This window comes from Zeus faber (assembly GCF_960531495.2).
Source record: "Zeus faber genome assembly, chromosome: 21".
NCBI classification, from domain to species: domain Eukaryota; kingdom Metazoa; phylum Chordata; class Actinopteri; order Zeiformes; family Zeidae; genus Zeus; species Zeus faber.
In genome coordinates, this window is record NC_137208.1 from 7,023,695 (window position 1) to 7,048,429 (window position 24,735).

General features: G+C 48.2%; 2 protein-coding genes across 3 annotated transcripts in view; both read left to right on the forward strand.

Moving 5' to 3' along the window:
- Positions 1-45: 45 nt before the first annotated feature.
- trmu (tRNA 5-methylaminomethyl-2-thiouridylate methyltransferase) lies at positions 46-6,213 on the forward strand. Of its 2 annotated transcripts, none has more exons than XM_080022038.1 (11): positions 46-245; positions 534-699; positions 801-907; positions 1,095-1,217; positions 1,859-2,031; positions 2,435-2,488; positions 2,707-2,773; positions 2,970-3,070; positions 3,402-3,546; positions 4,856-4,938; positions 5,543-6,213. In XM_080022038.1, the coding sequence occupies exons 1-11, from the start codon at positions 164-166 to the stop codon at positions 5,693-5,695; spliced, it is 1,254 nt and encodes a 417-aa protein (XP_079878164.1). In that variant the 5' UTR covers positions 46-163; the 3' UTR covers positions 5,696-6,213. The 2 variants fall into 2 exon arrangements, with proteins under 2 accessions (XP_079878164.1, XP_079878165.1); XM_080022039.1 differs by having other exon boundaries at positions 222-245; positions 534-628.
- Positions 6,214-7,601: 1,388 nt separating this feature from the next.
- celsr1a (cadherin EGF LAG seven-pass G-type receptor 1a) overlaps positions 7,602-24,735 on the forward strand; it is a gene marked incomplete at its 5' end in the record, with an annotated part of 118,151 nt that continues 101,017 nt past the window's right edge. Inside the window, one exon of the mRNA XM_080022361.1 lies at positions 7,602-11,103. Within this exon, the coding sequence (XP_079878487.1) occupies positions 7,602-11,103 (3,502 nt within the window). The remainder of the gene's footprint in view (positions 11,104-24,735) is intronic.

Consider the following 24,735-nt stretch of genomic DNA (forward strand, 5'->3'; position numbering starts at 1 on the left):
AACATCAGAACCGTCGCACTTTGTTTCCAGTCGGACCTGATTTGGAGATGGACAACTCATGGCCGCCCCCGTCAGGAAGATGAGAGGGGCGGTGTTGTTGTCTCACCTTTGTTGGCTATGTAGGTAAAACGAATCGTTTATGAAAATATTAGAATAAAAAAATATGGGTTTAATTCGACACGTCGTGTGCGCGATGTCCGGAGGCATCGACAGCTCAGTGGCTGCGTTGTTACTTAAAAGAATGGGTAAGAATTAGGTAAAACGTTCCCCCTCAGTGCTTCAAGATACAGTGTGCTTCAAGAACACACGCACGCACACACACACACACACACACACACACACACACACACACACACACACACACACACACGCGAACACAGACACCCACACACACACACACACACACACAGAACTTCAACTTCTATGTGGATTTGTGCAATACTAGGTACAATACAATACAATACAATACAACACAGTACTGTACAGTCCTGTTGGGCTTTCATTTTCTTTGTTTGGTTTTGCTCTACTTGAAGGTTATCGTGTGACTGGAGTATATATGAAGAATTGGGATTCTCTGGATGAAAAGGGGATCTGCACTTCAGAGAAGGACTGCGACGACGCCCACAAGGTCTGCCAGATTCTTAACATTCCCTTCCATCAGGTGTGCTACGTTAAAGAATACTGGCATGAAGTATTCAGGTATCTTATCTGTCGAAAAAATGTTATTTTATGGGGTTTTTTAAATGAAGTATTATTAATTCTTAGCTAAATTTAATGAACAAATTTTATTTCACATCCAGTAATTTATTGAAAGAATACGAGATGGGGAGGACGCCAAACCCAGACATACTTTGCAACAAGCACATCAAGTTCAACCATTTCTACCGGTATGCTGTCAGCACTTTGGGTATGTAGTAAAAAATATATTTAATTAATGTTTTGATTTGCTGGGACCAAATATTACTAAATATATGCTTTGCTGAAATAAGTAAATGTAGTGACGTGTTATATGACAGAGAATAGGACACATGTGCTTGTGAGGAGAGACTCAAACGCAAAGACTGGAAAGCACTGTACTGTTATTGTTCGTGTAGGTGCGGATGCCATGGCAACGGGACACTATGCCAGGACTTCTCAGGAAAATGAGGATGTGTTCCAACAGAAACACGTGACCCCACCCACCACACTCTTCAGAGACCGCTTCGAGATCAGAAATTGTATGTTTTCTTCCCTTCTCCTGCAGTCCTCACCTCATCCTTATTCACTCTGTTATCATCCAACAAAGAGCGTCTGTCAGAATTTGATATTTTAATGTTATTGAACAAATTGCCTCTATAACAATATATAAAGATCTATAACGATAGTGTGTTGAAGATTCTGCAGCATCCATTGCCAAATTGTGATACACAAGTAGTTGAGCAGTTCAATTGACCCAAAAAGTAGAACTAGGTTTGTACAGTGAGAGTAAACATAGTCATGTATTTTATTCATTATTTTGGCGTAGATGTAGATGTAGGCAAGGTGTAGATTTTCTATTTTATTTTAAGCAGGGTCTGAACTTTACCTTTGTATTTTTGGTATCAAAAACAAATAAGCATGTTAAATATAACCTTCACAAACTGTTTCTGTACCAGTATCAACAATTCTTTTTTTTTTATGATACAGGATCTGGTCCTACATTCACAACATATTACTGCAATGTGGCCATTTTTTAACCGAGTGGGAAGAAGTATCAAGAAAAAGTATTGATATCTGTCTTTTCTATGTCCAGACCGTTTTGTGCTCTACTTACATATATATAACCACAAACCCAAAATATTTCCTATTTTTCCCCGCTCCCGTCCCTCTGTCCCACCAGCGGTGAAGTTGTACAAGGGAGCGGACCTCTTCAAGGACCAAACCTTCTTCCTCAGCCAGATCTCCCAGGATGCCCTGCGCCATACCATGTTCCCTTTGTCTGGACTCACCAAAGCCTTTGTCCGTAAGATTGCTGCAGAGGCGGGAATGCACCACGTCTTAAAGAAAAAAGAGGTAATCTCAACAAAAGTTGTAGAACATGAAATTCTCAAGATGAAAGAACACGTGTTTACATTAAATGGAAAGAAAATGCATTTCGTTGTCAAACTTCCCATAAAATAAAGAAAATAAGTGGATGAAAGTAGATAATAACATGGATATGATTGTAGATGGTGTGATGGCTGTACATAAGAATTAAAAAATATATATGAATAATTTAAGAATACACCTGCCTCAAGACCTCACTACTGTAGAAGCAATTTTGTTTTGGGGAATGTATTCCAAAATGAAATGTGTACATGTCTACAGTAGCAGTGGCCATGAGTTAAAAAAACATCATGTTTAGTCAGCTTTCGTTTGTTTTGTCTCCATTGTATGATATGTAACAAACACAAGGTGTGTGTGTGTGTGTTTCCAGAGCATGGGCATCTGCTTCATAGGAGAAAGAAACTTTGAAGACTTCATTCTGGAGGTGAGAAATTGAATTATTTATATAAAAATCAAATGCATCATATGACAGTGATGTGATATGTCCACATTGTCTCTACTTTTGTATGGTATACTAAATATTATACTACACTGAAAAGTGAGTTTTATTTCTTTGCTTCACTCTATATATGATTGACCTCCATCTCTTAAATAACCCCAAATTCTCTTAATTATCTGTCCATTGTCTTTCTCTGTTGATAGTATCTAGAGCCGAAGCCAGGCAACTTTGTGTCCATTGAAGACGGGAAGATAATGGGCCGACATAAAGGTACGAGTATCGGTTCTGACACCAGAATTCAAGAAAAGTGCTGGACCTATTCACTTCATGATTTAAGAAGTTTCCCTGGTTCTAAAATAGTGCAAAACTACTTGGAACTAAATCTGAATCTTGTATAAAAAAAAAATCATTTAAAAGTCATTTTCTCCAAAGTTCTCCCCGTCTGCCCCTTCTTCCGTGTGAACAGGCTGGTTTACTCTGACTCTGGGCCAGAGAGCCAAGATAGGAGGGCAGAGAGATGCCTGGTTCGTGGTGGACAAGGACATCACCACTGGAGACGTGTTTGTGGTGAGAAAAAAAAACACATTTACACTTCATACAGATAGTTGTAAAGAAAGTAAAAAAAAAAAAAACCACACGTGAATGCAACCAAACAGTGGCGGTTCTAGGCACGGGCACAGGGGGCAACGCCCCACCAAATGCTCCGACTACCTTCCCGTGGATTAAAAAACGCTCCAAGTTTGCATCAGGTTGAGAGAGAGCAGGAAGCCATGCCGCGTTCCACGGGAACTCTGAAAACTGTAATTGGTGTCGGTAGCCCCCATGGTAACGTAAGGGGACGCACCTCCACGCGCTGTAGAATGTTCTCCACCGTGACGAGCCGGTTTCCCCGTATCAGGGTCCGACCACCAACCACCCCGCTCTGTTCCGCGACACGCTGCAAACCGACCGATTCCACTGGATCGCAGAGGACCCGCCCCCGGACCTCGCCCGGACCCAGATGATGGACTGTCACTTCCGCTTCGTTCACCAGATGCCTCTCAGTGAGTCACATGTTTCATGGGCCTGAACAGCAAGTAATACACAAATCACTGTGGAATGTGTAATTCATGGTGTATGTATTTAAACGTCTCCTCTTTAGCTCTTGCCTGAGTAGTCACAAGAGTAGTTTGAGTCTCAGTTTCAGTATCGTTTTTGGCTCTTGTATCCTAAATACTTCAATAATATTTTCACAGATGATAATAAGTACTAGTTTAAAAGTGTGTAAATGAGTTTGTTTGTCTTTTAAGGGGACATATTATTAAAAAAATCTCACTTTTCAGTGCTCGTGCACCTACATTTGGGTCTCTGATGGGCCTACTAACACACACACTGTGTAATAACACAACGCAGTCAGTTTTCGTGAGCTGCCTTCGTCAGAAAACATGTGATTCCGATTTTTTTCAGGTTCAGATTGGCCTCTCCTTCCTACGTCAGTTGGAGACTCATTAGAATTGGAACCCCTCCCCCCCCGTCTGAGTAACCCCCCCCCCCATGGCAGGAGAAATTCCTTTGCGAAGGTGCCTCATTTTTATGACGAAGCTCAGAGCTAAGCACAACTGCTCTGTTGTTGGCTGCACAGACCAGCACAAATCTTCTTCTTCTTAAATCTGCCCCAGGCCTCAGAGGAAACAAGAGCTGAATGGATAAATTTCATTTTTGATGGCAGCGTCCCAGCTACTGGTGGCAAAAACCTGTACGTGTGTGCTTACCACTTTGTGTCCCGGGCCATGCTCCCCCGGATCCGCCGGGCAGACTGGCCCCAAACTGTGCACAGATCCCGGGAGGACCCGGCCACCACTCACCCGCCTTTAGAGGGCCTACTCCTCGGGGATGGGCCCACCAAGGTCCGCGAAGGTCCCGTGCCATGTGTACATTCACAATGTTCAAAGTTCTGCAGGATTCTCTTCTGGTTCTGGATCAAACATGTGCGGTTGAACTCCTGCGTCGCTGCTACAAGCCATATCGCTTGTTTCGGGGGGGTAAACGCTCACCGTAACCATGGTATCAAGGAGGCACGTGCGGAGAGGGGCGTGGGGAGAAGCAGCTCATTTGCATTTAAAGCTGCAGACACAGAAACAGTCCGTCGAGAACAGGAAGGGTACGGAGGCTTTCTAAATGGACTAAAATTCATCATCTGAGAGGTATTTTCAGCCCAAAAAAAATCCAAAGACATCCTTTTGCGACCTCAGAGACCTGTAGGAACTAGTAACCTAGGAACTAACCTCTAAACGCACAGAAGAAACAAGATGTAAAGGAAAGGAAACACGGGACGGTCGGTGGGACTCAACGTCTGCTTCCTTTTGTCTTCAGCTCCTTGCACCGTGACCCTGAACATGGACGGCTCCGTGTGGATCACGCTCTCCCAGACGCTCAGGGCTATCACACCTGGACAGGTAAAGATTATTAATCACAAAATGCAGTTTGGCCGGGGGGTACACGATGTGTGTGGAAGATTTCAGATTGGGTGGTCCCGGAAGCAGCTTGTCTGTCCAAATTCAACTCTTGCTTATTTCCCGGAGCAAGGAGGTCTAGGAGGAGGTAGCAACAGCAATATCTGAAATGCTATGAGACGCAATGACAAGACGAGTGGCTAGTCGACTGCCTTGAAGAAATCAGCGTCAGAGTTCACATTTCGGAGACAGGGTTTAATCTAAATCAGGGCTTTGCTAATCTTACTTAAATTAATCTGGAATTAATAAATGCGTTTCAGAGACGTTGCTAGACTAAGGACTGACTAAGACTTCTGTCCGGTCTCGGTGCTGGTCTTAATTTCTTCCTGTCTGGATGATCCATGTTCTCTCTTGTCAAGGTTAACCCGGAGGCTGATGTCCACTAATCCAAAGATTTAATTTAAACCTTAATTTAGACCGAGATTAGCTCTAATCGACCTTCTGGAAATCACATTTTTGACAACATGGTTTGAATGACCCGCTAGAGGAATTCCAGGCCCATTACTGAACGTGGCGTGTCTGTCTGGTCCCTCTCTCTCCCTCTCAGTTTGCCGTGCTCTACCGAGGGGACGAGTGTCTGGGCAGCGGGAAGATCGTCCGCCTGGGGCCCAGCGAGCACACGCTCCAGCTGGGTCGAGAGCGCCTGGCAGCGGCCTCGCGGGACAAGGCCGAGTACGTGACCCCCGAACCCAGGAGCTGAAAGCTGCTCATCCACGGTGCCATTTAAAGACGTGCAAAATCACGATAGTAACAAAAAAATGCACCTCGCATCTCAGAACTTCACTCAAGAAATGCAGCGATGCACAATTTTAGTTTTCAGTGTAATTAGAAGAACTCTAATAACACACAGTATTTTTTAATACCACTGTTTTTTAACAGAAAGGTTTCTTTATTAAAAATACATTTTATTTATGTGAATGAAAGAAACACTTAATATCACGTAATGTCACCTTATGGACAAGACCACATGCCTAAAATACAACATATAAACTGTAATCAAGAGAATCAATAATCCTAAATTGGGGGTTATTTGTTTTAAAACTCCCCATGTGTGTTGATTTGGGTGCCAGGAAAACAACAACAAATTAGCAGAAACTAAACGCAGTCGGCATGTGATGTCAGCTGTGTTGTCTACTTATTATATTGTGTGTTTGTCTTTATTCAGCCTGTAGAAGCAGAGTTCTGCAGCTGTGGACAATAAAGCTCTATTCTCTTGTATTCCTGTCTATTCTGCTCAATTTAGGTTTATTCCGTTCCGTTCTGTTAAACTGACCTGGCGATGTAGTGCAATGAACCTTCCACTAGAGGACGTTCTTGTACAGAGTATTCCTCATGTGAGAATTTTGCAGTCAAGGTTGATTTGCAGAAATAAACCCTAAACGACAAACGAATAACTCTGTAACTGAGCCCCAGAGCAGTGTCAGTCAAACACTGCACACAGTCAGTGATCTTTTCAATTAGATGACCATTGTTTTATAAGGGCATTTGTTATTGAAGAACATGCTTTAGTAAGTGACCTCGATGCCATTAGAGGACATGGCTAACGTTTGAATATTGCTTCCTGTACAAAAAGGCCAATCCAGAACGTGTTTTTCTTTTCTTTCAATAGATGCATTTATTGTATTAATAGAATAATTGATTTGACCAGGAAACGCTGCTCATTGTCAATATAACTACATCAGAATAGTATTAGAGGTGCATCCCCATGGTGAATCAATGTTTTTTAACGATTTTCTTATATTTAATACTACTACTACTACTACTACTTCTACTACTACTACTAATGATAATAATAATAAAACCTTATGCGATGGAAATATATTTTAGAAAAATACCGGATCAAAAAAAAGTTACAAGGTGTGTACTTGTGCGTTGTTTTTATTTAATCGTATGTATTTTTTTTTTTTTTAGCTTCCTTTAGTGTTGTGTTAACACTGTAGTGTTATTAAAAGTGTTTATCTACTCATATATTCCTGTAGGAAAAAAATAACGCTATGTTAGCATGTATTGCAAAATATATGTTGATTCCTTCCTTTTTTTGGCACGCATTTTTTAATAAATAGTTACGAGAATATATATATATATATATATATATATATATATATATATATATATATTAAAAAGCAATGTAAATTGTTTAAACTTTATTGCTTTTGTGTTAATAGGCGCAATATCTGATTTTGTATATATCCATTTAAATGGATATAGTAGAGTGCGCTCAAAAAGCACTTTGCGCGTCTTCAAACTTTGACTTCATTATAATAACAATGCGTGTGCGCGCTTTTACCGCCCGGTCAGAGACATTTCCTAAATCTCCATGAGAACCGCCGCCCCCCACCCCCCACCCCCCTCCCCTGCCGCGGGTCCCAGGTCCCAGAAGGGAGGGGGGGGGCAGCAGGTTTATGGTAATCAGCTGCTCCGAGTCTGGAGCCATTTTGTTCCCATTCCCAAACTGGCTGCGGCAAGGACGCGGCGCGCTCCGCGGAGACGCGTCCGAAACGCCCCTTCAACGCGCGCCATGAGGAGCGAGAGGCAGACGGAGAGCTGAGGGCTCCGCTCCGGGTTGCAGCTGGATGGGACTCGGTTCCGTCTCTCTCCCCGAACCCATGGAGTTCCGCAGGTGGTCCTGGCTGTGGCTCTGCGCCCTGCTCTCCGTGCGCCCGGCGCGGTGCTTCCAGATGCGCCTCTCGGAGACGCTGCGCTCCGGGGCCGTTCTGGGGAACTTGTCCCTGGCAGGAGGCGGCTGGACCTACAGCGTGGATCGCGCTTTGTCTCCGCGGTTCATTCACAACTTTCTCCGGGTGGATTCCCGGACGGGGGCTGTCAGCCTGTCCCGGAAAGCGGACTGTGCGCGCACCCTGCCGAACCCGGCGCCGGTTTACTTCAGGTCGGACTCTCGGACCTCCGGAGACGTCGTCCTCACGCACTTCGACGTGTTTGTCCACGGACAGAACTGTTTCATCAAGTACAAAAGAAAGAAGGCGCCGGGGGAGCCGGACATCACGGTGCGGCGGCTCCTCAGGCCGCCGGCCGCGTCCGGGTGCCTCCCGGCGGGCGCGTTCCTGGTGAACGTGGCGGAACTCGTACCGGCCCCCACGCGGGCCGCGCACCTCCCGGACACCGTGTGCGTCGGGGGGAACGTCAGCGCGGCTCTCACGCGCGGGAGTTTGTTTTTGCTGCGTGACCTGTGCGCGCACCGCGGGGTGCGTTTGGAATGCGAGCTGCGCAGCCCGCCGGTGTCGGTGCGCTTGGACCTGCGGGTCGCGGCCGCGCCGGATCTGCGGGGCGACGTGTTCGAGACGGGTCGGAGGAGGAGCAGGAGAGGCGCCAACTCCCCGCCCCAGTTCCAGCTCCCCAACTACCAGGTGTCCCTGCCTGAGAACAAGGAGGCCGGGACGCACGTCATCACCCTCAAAGCCACCGACCCGGATGAGGGGGAGGCGGGGCGGCTGGAGTACAGCATGGAGGCCCTGTTTGACAGCAGGTCCAACGACTTTTTCTCCATCGACCCGCAGACGGGCAGCATCACGACCCTCTACCCGCTGGACAGAGAGGTGAAGGACACCCACGTCTTTAAAGTGACTGTGGCGGACAACGGCCACCCTAAAAGGTCAGCCACCTCTTACCTCACCGTCACTGTGAGCGACACCAACGACCACCGCCCGGTGTTTGAGCAAACCGAATATCGGGTCAATATCCGGGAGAACATGGAGGTGGGTTTTGAGGTGATGACCATTCGGGCCACCGACGGGGACACGCCTGCCAACGCCAACATGATTTATAAGATTGTGAATGGCGATGGGGTCAACACCGTGTTTGAAATTGACCCCGGGAACGGCCTGGTGAGGATAAGAGAGAGGCCTGACAGAGAGACCCGGGCTCAGTACCAGCTCATCGTTGAGGCCAACGACCAGGGGAAAGACCCGGGCCCCCGCAGCGCCACGGCCACCGTGCACATAACTGTGGAGGATGAAAATGACAACTACCCACAGTTCAGTGAGAAGCGGTACGTTGTTCAAATCCCAGAAAATGTGGCGGTGAACACCAAAGTCATCCAGGTGGAGGCTACCGACAGAGACGAGGGAAACAACGCCAAAGTCCATTACAGCATCATCAGCGGGAATGTTAAGGGCCAGTTCTACATCCACTCCCCCACCGGTGTGATCGATGTCATTAATCCACTGGACTACGAGATGATTAGGGAGTATAATCTGCGAATTAAAGCCCAGGACGGCGGCAGACCTCCGCTGATCAACGGCACAGGGATGGTGGTTGTGCAGGTGATCGATGTGAACGACAACGCCCCCATGTTCGTCAGCACCCCCTTCCAGGCCACCGTGCTGGAGAATATGGCCATTGGATACTCGGTCATCCACATCCAGGCAATTGATGCTGATTCGGGGGAAAACGCCCGTCTGGAATACCGACTCACGGACACCGCGCCCGGTTTCCCGTTTAGCATCAACAACAGCACCGGCTGGATCACAGTGGGTGCTGAGCTTGACCGCGAGACAACCGAGTTCTACACGTTTGGCGTGGAGGCCAGGGACCACGGAGTGCCGTTGATGTCCTCCTCAGCCAGCGTCAGCATCACGGTGCTGGACGTCAACGACAATGTGCCCACCTTCACAGAGAAGGTCTACTCCCTGAAGATTAATGAAGACGCTGTGGTGGGCACCAGTGTGTTAACAGTGACCGCAGTTGACAGGGACGTCAACAGCGTGGTGACCTACCAGATCTCCAGTGGCAACACCAGGAACCGCTTTGCTATCACCAGCCAGAGTGGTGGTGGTCTCATTACGTTGGCGCTACCCCTGGACTACAAGCAAGAACGTCAGTATGTCCTGACGGTCACCGCCTCTGATGGAACCCGCTACGACACAACGCAGGTGTTCATCAATGTGACGGACGCCAACACGCACCGGCCTGTGTTCCAGAGCGCCAACTACCAGGTGATGCTCAGCGAGGACCAACCGGTGGGTTCTACCGTGGTGGTGATCAGCGCCACGGACGAGGACACCGGGGAGAACGCTCGCATCACCTATGTGATGGAGGACAATCTACCCCAGTTTAAAATTGACCCGGACAGCGGTGCCATCACAACCCAAATTGAGATTGACTACGAAGTGCAGGCCTCTTACACGCTGGCGATCATAGCCAGAGACAACGGCATCCCTCAGAAATCGGACACCACTTATGTGGAGATTATCATCCTGGATGCCAATGATAATGCTCCTCTGTTCCCCAGAGACATGTATCAGGGGACGGTTCCTGAGGATGCGCCTATCTACACCAGCGTCCTCCAGATCTCTGCTTCGGACAGAGACTCCGGCTCCAATGGCCGGTTGAGTTATACTTTCCAGGGTGGTGATGATGGAGAGGGGGACTTCTTCATAGAAACCTACTCTGGCATCATCAGGACGAACCGCAAACTGGATCGGGAGAATGTGCCCCTCTACAACCTGAAGGCCTTTGCTGTGGACAAGGGGGTTCCGCCTCTGAGAGCAGCTGTGGATATTCACGTGGCGGTCCTCGACATCAACGACAACGCTCCGGTGTTTGACAAAGATGAGCTGTTTTTTGACGTGGAGGAGAACAGCCTAGTGGGCTCCATCGTGGCCCGGATCAGCGCCACGGACCCTGACGAGGGAACCAATGCCCAGATCATGTACCAGATCGTGGAGGGAAATATTCCAGAAGTTTTCCAGTTGGATATTTTCAACGGTGACCTCACGGCTCTAACAGATTTGGACTACGAGACCCGGACGGAGTATGTCATCGTGGTCCAGGCCACATCGGCGCCGCTCGTGAGTCGGGCCACCGTGCACATCCGCCTGGTGGACGTGAACGACAACGAGCCGGTGCTGCGGGACTTCGAGATCATCTTCAACAACTACATCACCAACAAGTCCAACAGCTTCCCGTCGGGGGTCATAGGGACCGTCCCGGCCCGCGACCCGGACGTCATGGATAAGCTGCTGTACAAGTTTGAGTCCGGGAACGAGCTCAGTCTGCTGGTGCTCAACGAGGAGACCGGAGAGCTGAAGCTGAGCAAGGACCTGGACAACGACCGGCCCCTGGAGGCTCCCATGACCATCTCCGTCTCAGGTAGGAGAAACACCCTCTGAAATACACCCCCTCACCCACTTTGCTTCCCTCCCACCCTCATCTCTCAGCCGTAGCCGTGTGCACTCCTGTCGGGAAAGGGCCTGGGTCTCAAATTCAAACTGAGACGCTCACGGGAGCTGGAGGGGGGGAGCTTGATTGGCCCCCTCTCCCCCATCACTTCAGCCAACGCAGCGCATTCTCTCTCTGCGGGCCGGAGACTCAGGGCGGGTCTCGGCCGCAATGTTTGCTGTGGGTTTTGCTGCGGGCTCCGTGCGGGATCCGGTTGTGCCGCTTCCGCAACCATTTAGGTGATTAAGGCATTGTTTGCAGGCGGCCGGTCGGGGTAATAAACGGCGCCGCGTGCCGGGCGCCCTCGCTCTGTAGCCGCAGATCTGCGGGTTTACCTCGGCCAGGCGTGTAAAGGGAGGCGCGCGTACGTGGCTGCGGTACGCGCGCACCTCGGACACAAGGCTTTCCCCTTTGAAGTCTCACACTGGAATCTTTTCGCCTTCCGGCGCGGTCGTTTCACACGTTGCTGCAAGATGTCGACCAGGATTTCAACCAGCAGAGAAAAAAAAGACTCCGAACATTGAATTAAGTGAAGAGTTGTAGATGCTAGATTTTATTTTATTATTATTATTATTATTATTATTATTATTATTATTATTATATATTTTTTTTTTTGATAAGAAACGAGTATTGTTTGTTGGTTCACGGGTCGCAGGCCGACGCGTCAGGCGCAGGAAGAATTTCGTGCCCGAGAATCAAAGATGGCCTTTTCCACGGCAGGTGCAGACTTTGTTCTCCAAAACGTTAAAGATTAAACAAATGCAAACACCTCGTCCATTCACGCCCAAACTGGCACAAAAACTGCGAGAATATAGGGAGGCGCACGCACGCACGCACGCACGCACGCACGCACGCACGCACGCACGCATGCACGCACGCACGCACACACACACACACACACACGCCACACACACACACACACATACTTGGTAAGAAAATGCAGGGACATTATTCAGTCAGTGTGTCAGGGGGTTACATTGAACTCCCTGACAGAATAACTATCCTGTCACATATTGACATACTGTAGGCTCGCTCGGCCTCCTCACTCTCTTTTTCTCTCTCTCTCTCTCTCTCTCTCTCTCTCTCTCTCTCTCTCTCTCTCTCTCTCTCTCTCTCTCTCTCTCTCTCTCCTTTCTGTCCTTCCCTCTCTGAAGACTGACTTTCTGTAGGCAATGGGCAAACCGCCTAAAGCAGGCAGATCTTTTCACGTTTCTCTCTCTCTCTCTCTCTCTCTCTCTCTCTCTCTCTCTCTCTCTCTCTCTCTCTCTCTCTCGGTTTCCTAATTATTTCAGTTTCCTTGCAAGCCCTGAATTCGCCAGTCACCCCCCCGCCTCTCTCTCTTTCTCTCTCTCTCTGTCACATATACACACAAATACGCATGATATCAATGATCTCCTTTGGACTGAGGCCATTCGATGTTTCGAGTCCTTTTACCGGGTCACCTCAGTAAACTGAACATGCAAATCCAATTGGAACAAACAGAGTGGAAATCACCCATCAAATGGATATTAAGTATAAAACAAACAAAGCGAGGCTACAACTGTAAAGTGTGTGTGCGTGCGTGTGCGTACACCAGCAGCTGCTGTCATCATCAGGTGTACAGATGTAGTAAAATCAAAACCCCGTCCAGATGTTGTAGAAGCCACAGTCCTTGGGTCCGTGGGGCGTGAGAGGAGCGAGCCTCCTGCCGAGCCTCCTCGGGCAGCTTCGTCAATGACGATCGACTGCCCTTGTGGTATTAGGAAGTCTCAATACCCCCACGACTGTCCCTGGGGGTGGGGACTGGAACCCTTCCCCATTAGGTGTGTGTGTGTGTGTGTGTGTGTGTGTGTGTGAGTGTGTGTGTGTGTGTGTTGTGTGTGTGTGCGCGCGCAGGAGAAAACTACTCAAAATCCCAGCTTTTGCTGAGGCGCACCCTGATGTCAAATGTTAGGTAACCATTACCACTGTTGTGTTGACCCCCGACCCCTGTGGAGAGGAAGGCCTGGAGGAGGGGCGGGCCGGCGAGCGGCGCCCCCCCCCCCCCCCCCCCCCCAGCCCTGAATCTGCCTTCTGTTTTTTCTTTCTTTGACTTTGCTTTTGCTTTCTCTTTTGTCTTTCTCTCAGAGTCTCTGTTCCTGTCTTTCTCTCCACTTTCCACACCTTGTTCTCTAACAATTATCCTCCACACACACACACACACACACACACACACACACACACACACACACACACACACACACACACACACACACATATTTTCAAGTCATTTAACCCGAGCAGCCGCTTTGGGAGCTCAGCCGGGCCAACCGCGGCCTTATCTGACCATTATATCCTCCAAATGCCGGCGATGGACCGCATTCCTCTGGAGCCTGAATTAGCGAAAGCCTGTCGCCGCCTGGAACTCGACTTTTCAACCCCGAAAGCGAGTCAGAGAGACGCGAGCCGCTCGTGTGAATAATGGAGAGCCGGAAAGATGGGGCCCGAGATTGTGAGGGTCGGTCAAACGGCAGGCAGAGCGGGAGCTTCTGTCCGGATTGAGGGGCTCAAGTGGGACAGGAAACTTTTGAAATTGGAAAATCATAACATTTTCTGGTATTATTCCAAAGCCGTTGCTTGATGTTAATCCATGGGATTAAGATGGGTCGAGCAGTAAGTAATTCACATGAACGGCGTCCTCATTAATAATCGAAACCCCGATTTGGCCGTTTCAGCCATAAATCCCGGTGAGGGAAGGAGAGAAGCGGAGGTTGCGCTGACGTTGCTTCCACACTGATACACAATTCAGTTTTTGGTGCGAGCTCTGGAGGTGGAGAGCGGGTGTTCTTTTGCGCCGTCACAGAGAAGACGTGCAAATGTTTACCCGGCTCCTCCGCTGAAACACGTAAAACGTCGCCCAGTTTAGGGCCGGGCGATATGTCAAAAGTGTTCCTACCGGCCACCGTCAACCTAACAACCAGCGATTGCCGGTATATCCGCGCGTTTTGCGAGCCATTCTCGCCGATCGGGCTCTGATAAAGCTCCTGCTCCTCGTCGCCTCTGTCTGCAAATCATTTTCAACGCTGGTGTAGAAAGTCTCCATCATCTCCGCTTGGCCTTAGACCTTTTGCAACCGCCACGCGGGAAAAGAAAACTGGCAAAACCTACGCTGGTCTAGCGTGTCAACACAATCCAAAAGCTGCACATGGCTTGAAGCCGATTGGAGCCGTCCAAGAATCTCTCCTCTGATTGGTGGACTGTGGTGATCTGTAATCTAGCTTCTGATTGGCCGAGCGTGACATCACTCGTTGCGACGTCAAAGCCACGCGCCGTCTGCCAAAAGTGAGGACTGTCCGTTAAAATAAACAGCGCCCGTGATTTCACCAGGAAGTGACACGGGGAAGCGACGCATATCATTGCCGGCGGCGGCACACTCGGTTTTAAAGACTGGTTAATTATTTGCGGGGTTGAATTCTGGAGGAGGCGGACAATCACATTTGCAAAATAAAAGGACAAAAATCCCGCCAAAAATCGTAAGGGAAAAAAGCCGAGCCCAGAAAGACGTACACACACACACACACACACACACACACACACACACACACACCGATAGACACAACATCACCCCGTCAGTGCCGTCTCTCCCACTCTGAACACTGTGTGTGTGTGTGTGTGTGTGTGTGTGTGTGTGTGTGTGTGTGTGTGTGTGTGTGTGTGTGTGTGTGTGTGTGTGTGTGTGTGTGTGTGTGTGTGTGTGTGTGTGTGTGTGTGTGTGTGTGCGCGCGCGCGCTACTCAGTAGCCGTGCTTGGCGGTGTGTGGGTTAGGGGCGCTGTGTTCTCATCGTAACACGATCCCGTTTATCTCAGCGGCCTCCACTTTTAGGAAGATTCCCTCGTTTTTGATGCAGTGGCTTTTGGTATCCGCCCTCCACCAGCTTGTCCGGAATTCAAACGGCTCCTACTCGTGTTCCCGTGTAGGCAGCGTCTGTGAGAACTGACAAGACCTGCGGAAGACTGCCTTAGGTGATAAATTGCCGCGACTGTTCTGCTTGCTCACGATGTCCACATTACTAACGATGGTGTGTAAAAACCCTATAAAAGCACAAACAGTCATCCCCAAAATATCATCAAATGAACAATGTTGAGGTGTTGTATGTGCATGTGAAAGTGTGTGTGTGTCTGTCAGATTGTCCATCTGTCCTGCAGGGGTGTGTGTGAGTGTGTGTGTGTGTGTGTGTGTGTGCGCGCGCACATGCGTGTGTGCGCGTATAGTACCACGTTGCCAGCACTGGTTCTGCTCAGAGGTGCTTAGCAATAAGAACACACACACACACACACACAAATACACATACACACACACAGACACACACACACACACATGGACCCTATACACAAATACACAGTTTCTTTCTTTACTTTCTCTCTCCTTTCTCACTCCCAATTGAGGGGGCGTGCGAGGCGGAGGAGGGCGAGGGCTTGGTTCTTGGTTCCAGTTGCAATGAACATAATCAGATTTTGGCTGCGGCCGAGGAGCTTTGGTCTCGTGCTTATTTCAGCAGCCAGACGCAGACAAAACACACTCCGCCGTTTGTGCTCGCGCTGAATCTGAATCTACAAACACGTCGGAACATTTAGACTCCGGAACATTCCTGAAGGTAGCCGACGGACACGACTGCCAGCGATCGCGTTCTCACCCTGCGCCCTAGCCCGTAGGGTGGGCGTGTGTGTGCGTGTGTGCGTGTGCGTGTGTGCGTGTGTGCGTGTGTGTGTGTGTGTGTGAGGTGTAAAAAAACCCCCAAAAAACAAAAAAACCAAATCGCGTCTCCCATTCCATCTTCCTCCAAGCTCAGACTCTATCTACTGACCGGTCTCCATTTCTTATACCGACGCATCTCTAACACACACCGGGACGTTTCCACCATCAACGGGGGCATAAATTGTGATGGTGGATTATCATGAAAGAGCTTGTGAACGCAGGACTTATCCGTTACATCAGGGCTCGTCCACCTGCCTCCGCCCCCCACCCTGCACACGCACACACACACACACACACACACACACACACACACCCACCTCCCACTCACCCACACCCATCCCACCTTCCTCTCCTCCTTCTCTGTTCGCGAGTCATCAGTCATGCGTCGGATTCCCCGACGACGGAAACACGACACCTGAGTCAGACACAGGTGTGGACATGACACACACACACACACACACACACACACATATTAACACACATGAACACACACACACACACACACACACACCGCGATGATGAATGACCCCCCCAAAAACCTCTGACATCAAAGTGAGACCTGGTGTGCAGGCAGACAGACACAGGCGTGAGATACGACCTCACGGTGTATCTACACGCGACCTCTGACCTCTGCCTGATAGATGAGACAGAGAGAAGGATGTGACAATGGGTGTGTGTGTGTGTGTGTGTGTGTGTGTGTGTGTGTGTGTGTGTGTTCGTTCGTACAGAGGGGATCTGCGCATGATAATGTTATGATAACCAAAAAAATGGAGAAAGAAATGGAACAGACCGTAGCGAACTCAAACGCCTGAAAGATTTAAAGTGGTAATCCATAAGATGGCCGTCAGACGATCACTTCCTGTTCTCCTGAGTTTGACTTATTCCCGATCGATTGATTTGCTTTCGAGTTCCTCGGTCGGCTCTGCATCCATATCGACAGCTAGCGACGCGGCTTTGTCAGATTCACCGCGGCGTCCCTCCTCTTCCTGCGTGTGCCAGATCAGTGGCGGACCTCGCCACCAACAACGGGAAACAGCATCTAGAGGGGCGTGTGCATGACACAAAATACATTGAAGGGCCGTTTCGTTAAATGGGTCAGCAAAAAAAGGTATCGAATATGGGATTTTTTAAAATAAAATAATCCTGCTGGTTCACCACTTTAAATGAGAAAAAACACCTCCACTGTTTTGTTAAAAATAATAGTAATAATATAATAATAATATTAAAAATAGTTTAGAAAAATAGTTTTTAGTGTAATAATTTCACAATACATCCTCACTCTATACAAGTAGTAAATTAGCAGCATTTTGGAAATTCCTATTGAATAAGCGTGTGTGTGTGTGTGTGTGTGTGACGCTGGCACTGTCTGTAACTGATATCAGCAGATCCCATTCATTCCAGGTCTTACTGCTCGTCCCCCTTTAAAACAGACCCTCTGTCAACACCACACGCTGACCCCCAGTTCACCCCTACGCACACACCCACACCCACACGCACACACACACCCACCCACACACCCACATGCACACACACACACACACACCCACACGCACACACACACACACACACATACACACAATAACCATTTATATTCTCCAGCCTTATATATTTTTTTATATTTTTTTCCAGTCAGTCTCCACTTATGGAAAGTCCAACTCTTCCTTTACCTATCTATCTATCTATCTATCTATCTATCTATCTATCTATCTATCTATCTATCTATCTATCTATCTATCTATCTATCTATCTATCTATCTATCTATCTATCTATCTATCTGTCTGTCTGTCTGTCTGTCTGTCTGTCTGTCTGTCTGTCTGTCTGTCTGTCTGTCTGTCTACCCATCTACCCATCTTTCCATCTATCTATCTGTCTGTCTATCTCTGCCTGTCTCTCTCTATCATTTTCTCTATCCGTCCATCTGTCCATCCACACTCATTCAACACCCCCCCACTCTTTCCCTGAGGAATGCCCTAGCCGCTGTGCGTTGTTGCTAGGGAATGTTGCCCTTAGCGACGCTGCGTTACTGTGGCTGCATCTGTCATCATCGGCTGTGCAGAACCTTTATTACATTACCACTGCTCCCTGCTTTTTCTTTGAGTGTGTGTGTGTGTGTGTGCGTGTGTGCGTGTGTGCGTGTGTGCGTGTGTGCGTGTGTGCGTGTGTGCGTGCGTGCGTGCGTGTGTGCGTGCGTGCGTGCGTGTGTGTGTGCGGGCGCGTGCCCTTTAGATCAAACTCAAATTGTTTGGATTGAATGGGTTACCGGGAAAGAGAGTGGGGAGTGGGAGTGATGAGCAACAATGAGTGTAACATGCATGTCCCCCCCCACCCCCCCTCCTCTCTCTCTCTCTCTCTCTCTCTCTCTTCTCTCTTTCTCTCTCTTTGTTAAATGAGCGGTAAAGGAATCACATTCATGTTAAACTGTGCACACCCAGATGGGGCTTGTTCCTGTGTGTGTGTGTGTGTGTGTGTGTGTGTGTGTGTGTGTGTGTGTGTGTGTGTGTGTGTGTGTGTGTGTGTGTGTGTGTGTGTGTGTGTGTGTGTGTGTGTGTGTGTGTGTGTGTGTGTGTGTGTGTGTGTGTGTGTGCGTGCGCGCGCATCGCTATGGGAACCACGCCAGGATGTTCTACTGCCGACTAAACGATTCACTAAGTTATCATCTCCACCTCAAGCTTCCTCCTCAAGCCCAAAAGAGGCGCCGCAGTGTTGGGATTTATTGTTTTCATAACCTAAGCAATAACGTCTCATAATAGTAAAAAACAGTATTAAATTTAAGTATTAAAGTCCTCCACAATCTCCATGTCTTGGTCCAGAGGTGATGGAGGTTGCGGGACGGAATCAGGAGCGATAGAATTTAGATTTTTCGAGAGGGCGGTGCTCATTTTAGCACCAAAAAAAACCGATAGTAACTCAGTACAAATACTTTGTTACTGTACCTACGTACGTTTTCACTTACTTTATATTTTCCCTTTCGGAGACCTTTGACTTTTACTCCACTACATTTCAAAACATATATCTGCACTTTTTACCCTGTAGTACATTTCCAACGGTCACATTTCTTTCAGCAGTTAATGAAGTAAATACATTTTTTTCTTTAAAAATGACTTTTTCAGACATGGCATAAAATAAAATAAAATAGACACAGTAGAGTGAAATTAAAACCAGACAGAGAGGTCCTAAAAAATAAATAGAATACAAAATACAAAAATGTAGTGAAGCAAAATAGACGTAGTAAGCAGAATGAATGAGACTAAACAAAATTCAAACGTAAAACAAATCATAATAATAAAAAATCTGGATCTTCATTTGTGTTTTTAATAATTATACCGCCTATGCTGCATTTATCTTTCTTTTGTACATTTTAACGATGTTACGCAACGAGTGTATTTGCATTGAGTGTGTGTGTGTGTGTGTGTGTGTGTGTGTGTGTGTGTGTGTGTGTGTGTGTGTGTGTGTGTGTGTGTGTGTGTGTGTGTGTGTGTGTGTGTGTGTGTGTGTGTGTGTGTGTGTGTGTGTGTGTGCGCCTGCCTGTAGGCAGTAGACCCCGTGTTTGAAGTGTAAATACCAGGGATCAGGATCGGTCACTTGGGCCTCTGCAGGTCACTAAACTACAGACCAGAGAGTTGGGATGGGCCATATCGACAAAATCTATTTATTTGACAAAGACCCCGATGTCGATAATTTGACGATACGATCCTTAGTAATCTGGATGTTATGACGACGCGTCATAACATCCAGATGCCGCCTTTGTTTTAGCCGGGTTCTTTTATTTGGTTTGTTTTTTGTTCTACAGCGTTGGAACAGGATCCGCTCTCTCTTTGTGGTCGGCACGGGCTGTTGTTTGTTTGTCGTGGAGGTCAGAGTCAGCCGGTTGTTTGGTGGTAAACAGGGATGGGGAGGGGGGTGGGGGGGGGGGGGTGAAATGATGTGAAGTGGAGGGGGAGAGACAGAAAGGGCGAGACAACAAAATGCATGCACACACACACACACGCACACGGATAGACCCGGCCTATCTCCAGTTCACCTGCTGCTTGACAGTGATTTCACCGTCCCCCCTCCAGTGACGGAGGAAGGAATGGGGGGGGGGGTGCATTTGAATGTAACACGACACACACACCTCTCTCTCTATCTCACCCTGAAAGACAATACACTCCTTTGTCTCGCTGAGAGAGAGAGAGAGAGAGAGAGAAAGAGAGAGAGAGAGAGAGAGAGAGAGAGCATCTCGGCCAACCAATGGCTCACGAGTGTGACATTACATGCGTCGGGTGGTGCGATGACCAGCTGTTGGAATGTGTGGAGGTGATGGAGGAGGGGTGGAGGCGGGGAGGTGTCTAGTCACAGTGAAGGATGTGTGTGTTTGTGTGTGTGTGTGTGTGTGTGTGTGTGTGTGAGTAGAAGACGAGGCACTCAGTCATTCAAAAAATACTGAAAAATAAAAAAATGCTTATATACAATACACCTAAAAAAAACAAACTAATTACAATTAACCTGATAAATAAAACGAAAGAATTGAAGAAAATTGGAAATATAGAGTAAACCAAAAAATATACTGAGAAATAGAATAAAATGGCAATATACATACAAATAAACCTAAAAGATGAACCAAACAAATATAAGTAAATGTGCACTGCACCACAAACCTAAAAAGATTAACTGAAAATCTTGAAAAAAAAACTGCAATATCAATAAACCTAAAAAAGTGACAGAACAAATAGAAGAACATTGGTAATATACAATAAACCTAGAAAACGAACAAAAAAAATAGAAGAAAATTGGAAAAATACAATAAACCTACAAGCTAATGGCAAAAAAGAAAAAAATAAATTTCAATCAACCTCAAAGGTTTACTGAACAAATAGAAGTACATTTGAAATGAACAATAAACCCCAAAAAATAACAGAAAAAATGGGAGGAAATTCGAAATATACCGTACAATAAACCTAAAGAAGGATAAGCAGCAGGAAGAAGAGACATGGCGGTGATTGAAAGAAGTGATCCAACGGGACGGGCGATCTCTCTGCATCTACACGTTTGTCAGTTTCTCACAGCGTTTCTGTTTGGCTCCGTAACTTTATATCTCCGCCGTAAAGAACAATCCGGCTGCACAATAAAGCCCGGCGGGAACCCGATCGGCCCCCGCAGCCCGCCCTGCTATTAGGACTTGGCAGCGGGACCGACGGGCCTCTCTCTCAGAGTTTCTGGGGACGCGGAGCGAGCGAGCGCACCGGATCCACCCGGACGTGGACGAAATCCGCCATCAGCCGCCCGTTTCCGACGCGGCCCTTGCGCCCCAACCAGGCGGCAGCGAATTCAGGGGGAGGAATCATTTTCCTGGGACTCCACCCGGGTCTGGATCCGGGAGTCCCTTGCACTCACTCGGCTCCGTCCTCCCTCCCGGAAGCAGCGAACCGCGTCGCTCTTGATACGGATCGACGTTTTATTGTCGGCGGGAATCGACCCCTAAAAGGTTCCTGTAATAATTCTCCGGCCCCCCTCCCCGACCCCGAAAAAAGCTCTGTAATTGGGGCTTTGGGTGAAATCCTTCCCTGAGTGTTGATGCTGGATTGTGTTCACAGACGTGTCAGTCAGAGAAGCGCTCGGTGACAGGTGCAATCTGGACGGTTAATAGCTCCACGTGTGGGAACCCGTTGACGCATGCTTGGCTCCCGAAATCTGTCTGTCTTGTCTGTCTGTCTGTCTGTTTGTCTGCCTGTCTTTCTGTCTATCTGTCTGTCCCTCTGTCTGTCCCCCTGTCTGTCGAGCCTTCTGTCTGACCGTCCCTCTGTCTTTCAGTCCCTCTTGTCTTTCTCTCCGTCTGTTGGTCTGTCCCCCTGTCTCTCTGTCTGTCCCTCCGTCCGACTGCCTGTCTATCTGCACCCCCCCGTCTGTTGGTCTGTCTCTCTGCCTGTCCCTCTGTCACACTGCTTGTCTATCCGTCCCCGTGTCCGCCTGTCCCTCTTTCTGTCTGTCTGTCAGTCCTTCTGCCTATCCGTCCCTCTGTCCGTCTGTCCCTCTGTCTATCCGGCTCACCGTCTGTCTGTCTGTCCCTCTGTCTATCAGTTTCTCTGTCCCTCTGTCTATCCGTCCCTCGGTCTGTCCGTCCCTCTGTCTATCCGTCTGTCTGTTGGTCTGTCTCTCTCAATATGTTGTTGCTTTGGGTTGTGAAATATGGTGAGGAAAGTCATTTAGAGAGGAGACTTTTGTTTGGGACTCACACACACACACACACACACACACACACACACACACATTACACACACGCCCTCCTCGAGCGTGTCAGTCAGCGTTCACAGCTGCTGTCATCTTCTGGGTGTCGTCTTTCAGCCTCCTGACAACTTGTGTTCCTCCGTGACGGCTTCTCTCTCATGTCCCCTCTAAGCTGCCGCCACATCTTTTCGGGTGCGAGGGTAAACACATGCACGCCCGCACCCACACACACTCATGTACATGTCAACAAGCAGGCCGCTAAGACACACACACACACACACACACACACACACACACACACACACACACACACACACACACGCCGGCACACAACTACACACACATTTATACTGAAGAAATTCTTGGACACAGTATACTCCATGGCATTCTATCAAGCAAAACAACACATCTCTAGTTCCACATGCAAGCACTCACGCAGGCGTGCGCACACACACACACACACACACACACACACACACACACACACACACACACACACACACACACACACACACACACACACACACCCACTGCATGGGTCACACTTGGCTCCCACAGGTAGAGCGGCGTAGCCCGGTGTAGGCATCACAAAGGAACAGGCTAAGCCATGAGGATCGACACTTGTGTTTTATCCAACCCCGAGGGCACGGCCTTTTAACAGAGAGAGAGACAGAGAGAGAGACAGAGAGAGAGAGAGAGAGTGAGGGAAAGGGAAAGAGAAAGGGAAAGATTGATCAAATGGGTATTGGGTTTTCTCTCCATTTTCCGAAGATGTCATGACACGCCAACATCTGTGGATTTGTCCAGCGGCCGCCGTGTCCTGCCGCCATGCTCGGGCCGAGTTTCACACAAAGATCCCGTCTCACTCGGCAGCAGCACAATAAACCTGCCTCACCCCGACGCAATGGATTCTGTTACACCCATATCAAAGTGGAGGCCACTTCGCCCTTCAGGCGATGTTTTGACACGGTGCGGCGTAAAGATGCGACTTTGACTTTGTAGGGGATGTTGTTTTTGCCATTTTGTATGAATTGTTAAAGGGGAAAGTATTCATTAAAATCCCTTTAAGGTCCACTTGCTGTACATTTATTGCAGGTACTGTATGACTCCTTCTCTTGGTACATGTGGCGTCTGTTCTTTTCGATTTTTCATCGTCTACAATACACAGTACCACAGTGGTTCTTGACGTGGGTTCCAAGGGCCCCTAGGGGTCCTTGTCGTTCAAGTTCGCGATTCTGGGTTCTACATATATATATAATTGAATTAATTGTCTGTATTGTATTATATATACATTTAAATCCTCCTGAATGCAACTTAACTTGACTTAACTTCATTACTTACCGCACAGAGTTTGTAGGGTCTATAGGCTGGTAATAGAAACAGTGGTTGGTAGGGTCTATAGGCTGGTTACAGAGGCTTCCCAGCAAACTGATTATTTGTTCATCTTCAGCATCTTTTGTTTCCAAGATGTTCGCACCGTTAGGGAATGTGCAGTTATTACTGTTTTCATCCCGGTTTCACTGTTATTTCTAGGCGGGTATGGAGATCTGGACAACATACCTTTGGTCCCAGAGACCGAATCCTAACAAATGCGGTCCATGTGGCCTCTTGCGTAACGACATTGAGAGTCCTTGATATGAAAAAGGTTGAGAATCAGTGGACTATGAGATACTGCGCCACTGCTGCTGCCTCTCAGTTAAAACACGATGTGGATCTTGAGTGTCATCCAAGGACCACAATGCCTCTCTCTGTCTTAGTCACCTCCCATGTAATGGAGGGAAATGACATACGTGACGCTGCCCGTCCTCCAACGGCACCTTATCAAATTACCTGCTGGCGATGGGAGAGGAATGGAGCGCATGTTTATCAGTGTGACTCTTGTGCATTTGTGTGCGGCGTTGGTGTCTGGTTTTAATAACACGCGTTCAAATTGATGCACCGTCGCTTTGACTGTTTCTCTTTATGTCCGTACATGTGTGTTTTGAGCCTTGTGTCTGCGTGTGGTCATGTGAGATGCTGTGCCTATCGAGTCGCTGTTTATTCAGAGTGTGTGTGTGTGTGTGTGTGTGTGTGTGTGTGTGTGTGTGTGTGTGTGTGTGTGTGTGTGTGTGTGTGTGTGTGTGTGTGTGTGTGTACCTACTGTAGGTCAATAGGAAAGGCTATGCAGCTGGGGTGGGCCGCTGTCCGCCTCCCCCTCATTCCAGCCCTCTGTTCAGTGATAAAGCGCTGAAGCTGGGAGGAGTGGCGGAGGTAGTCAGGTAGGGGAGGAGGGAGGGATGGAACAAAACGCATGCAGTTTTTTTTGGCAATCGTTTCATTCTTTTCTTTTTTTTTTTTTTTCTTTTTTTTTTGAGATTTAGTTGAATTTTCTGCCCGGGAGATGGGGAGCGCAGAGGTCAACGGTTTTTGGTAGACATGAAGGATCATCTTGCCGGTCTGATCTCTGAGCAGCTTACAAAGAGTAAGCGGCCGAGGGTCGAGTGCTTTGCTCAAGGGCACTTAAGCAGACAGTCGGCGATGGCAAAGGTCGACAATTATGGTACAGAACCTTTAAGCAATACCAAATAAGAAAATATGCATCCGCAGTAGCCTATTACTGCAGGTGATAGTGTTTAATGCATCCAAACTCAGCTTGGAATGCCAC

What these genes read in the sequence shown, in the direction of transcription:
- trmu (XM_080022038.1), top strand. Translation starts at nt 164, where the DNA reads ATGGGTTTAATTCGACACGTCGTGTGCGCGATGTCCGGAGGCATCGAC. An exon ending in CCGCTTCGAGATCAGAAATT is followed by an intron (nt 1,218 to 1,858) that starts GTATGTTTTCTT and finishes CTGTCCCACCAG; the next exon opens with CGGTGAAGTTGTACAAGGGA. An exon ending in CGTTCACCAGATGCCTCTCA is followed by an intron (nt 3,547 to 4,855) that starts GTGAGTCACATG and finishes TTTTGTCTTCAG; the next exon opens with CTCCTTGCACCGTGACCCTG.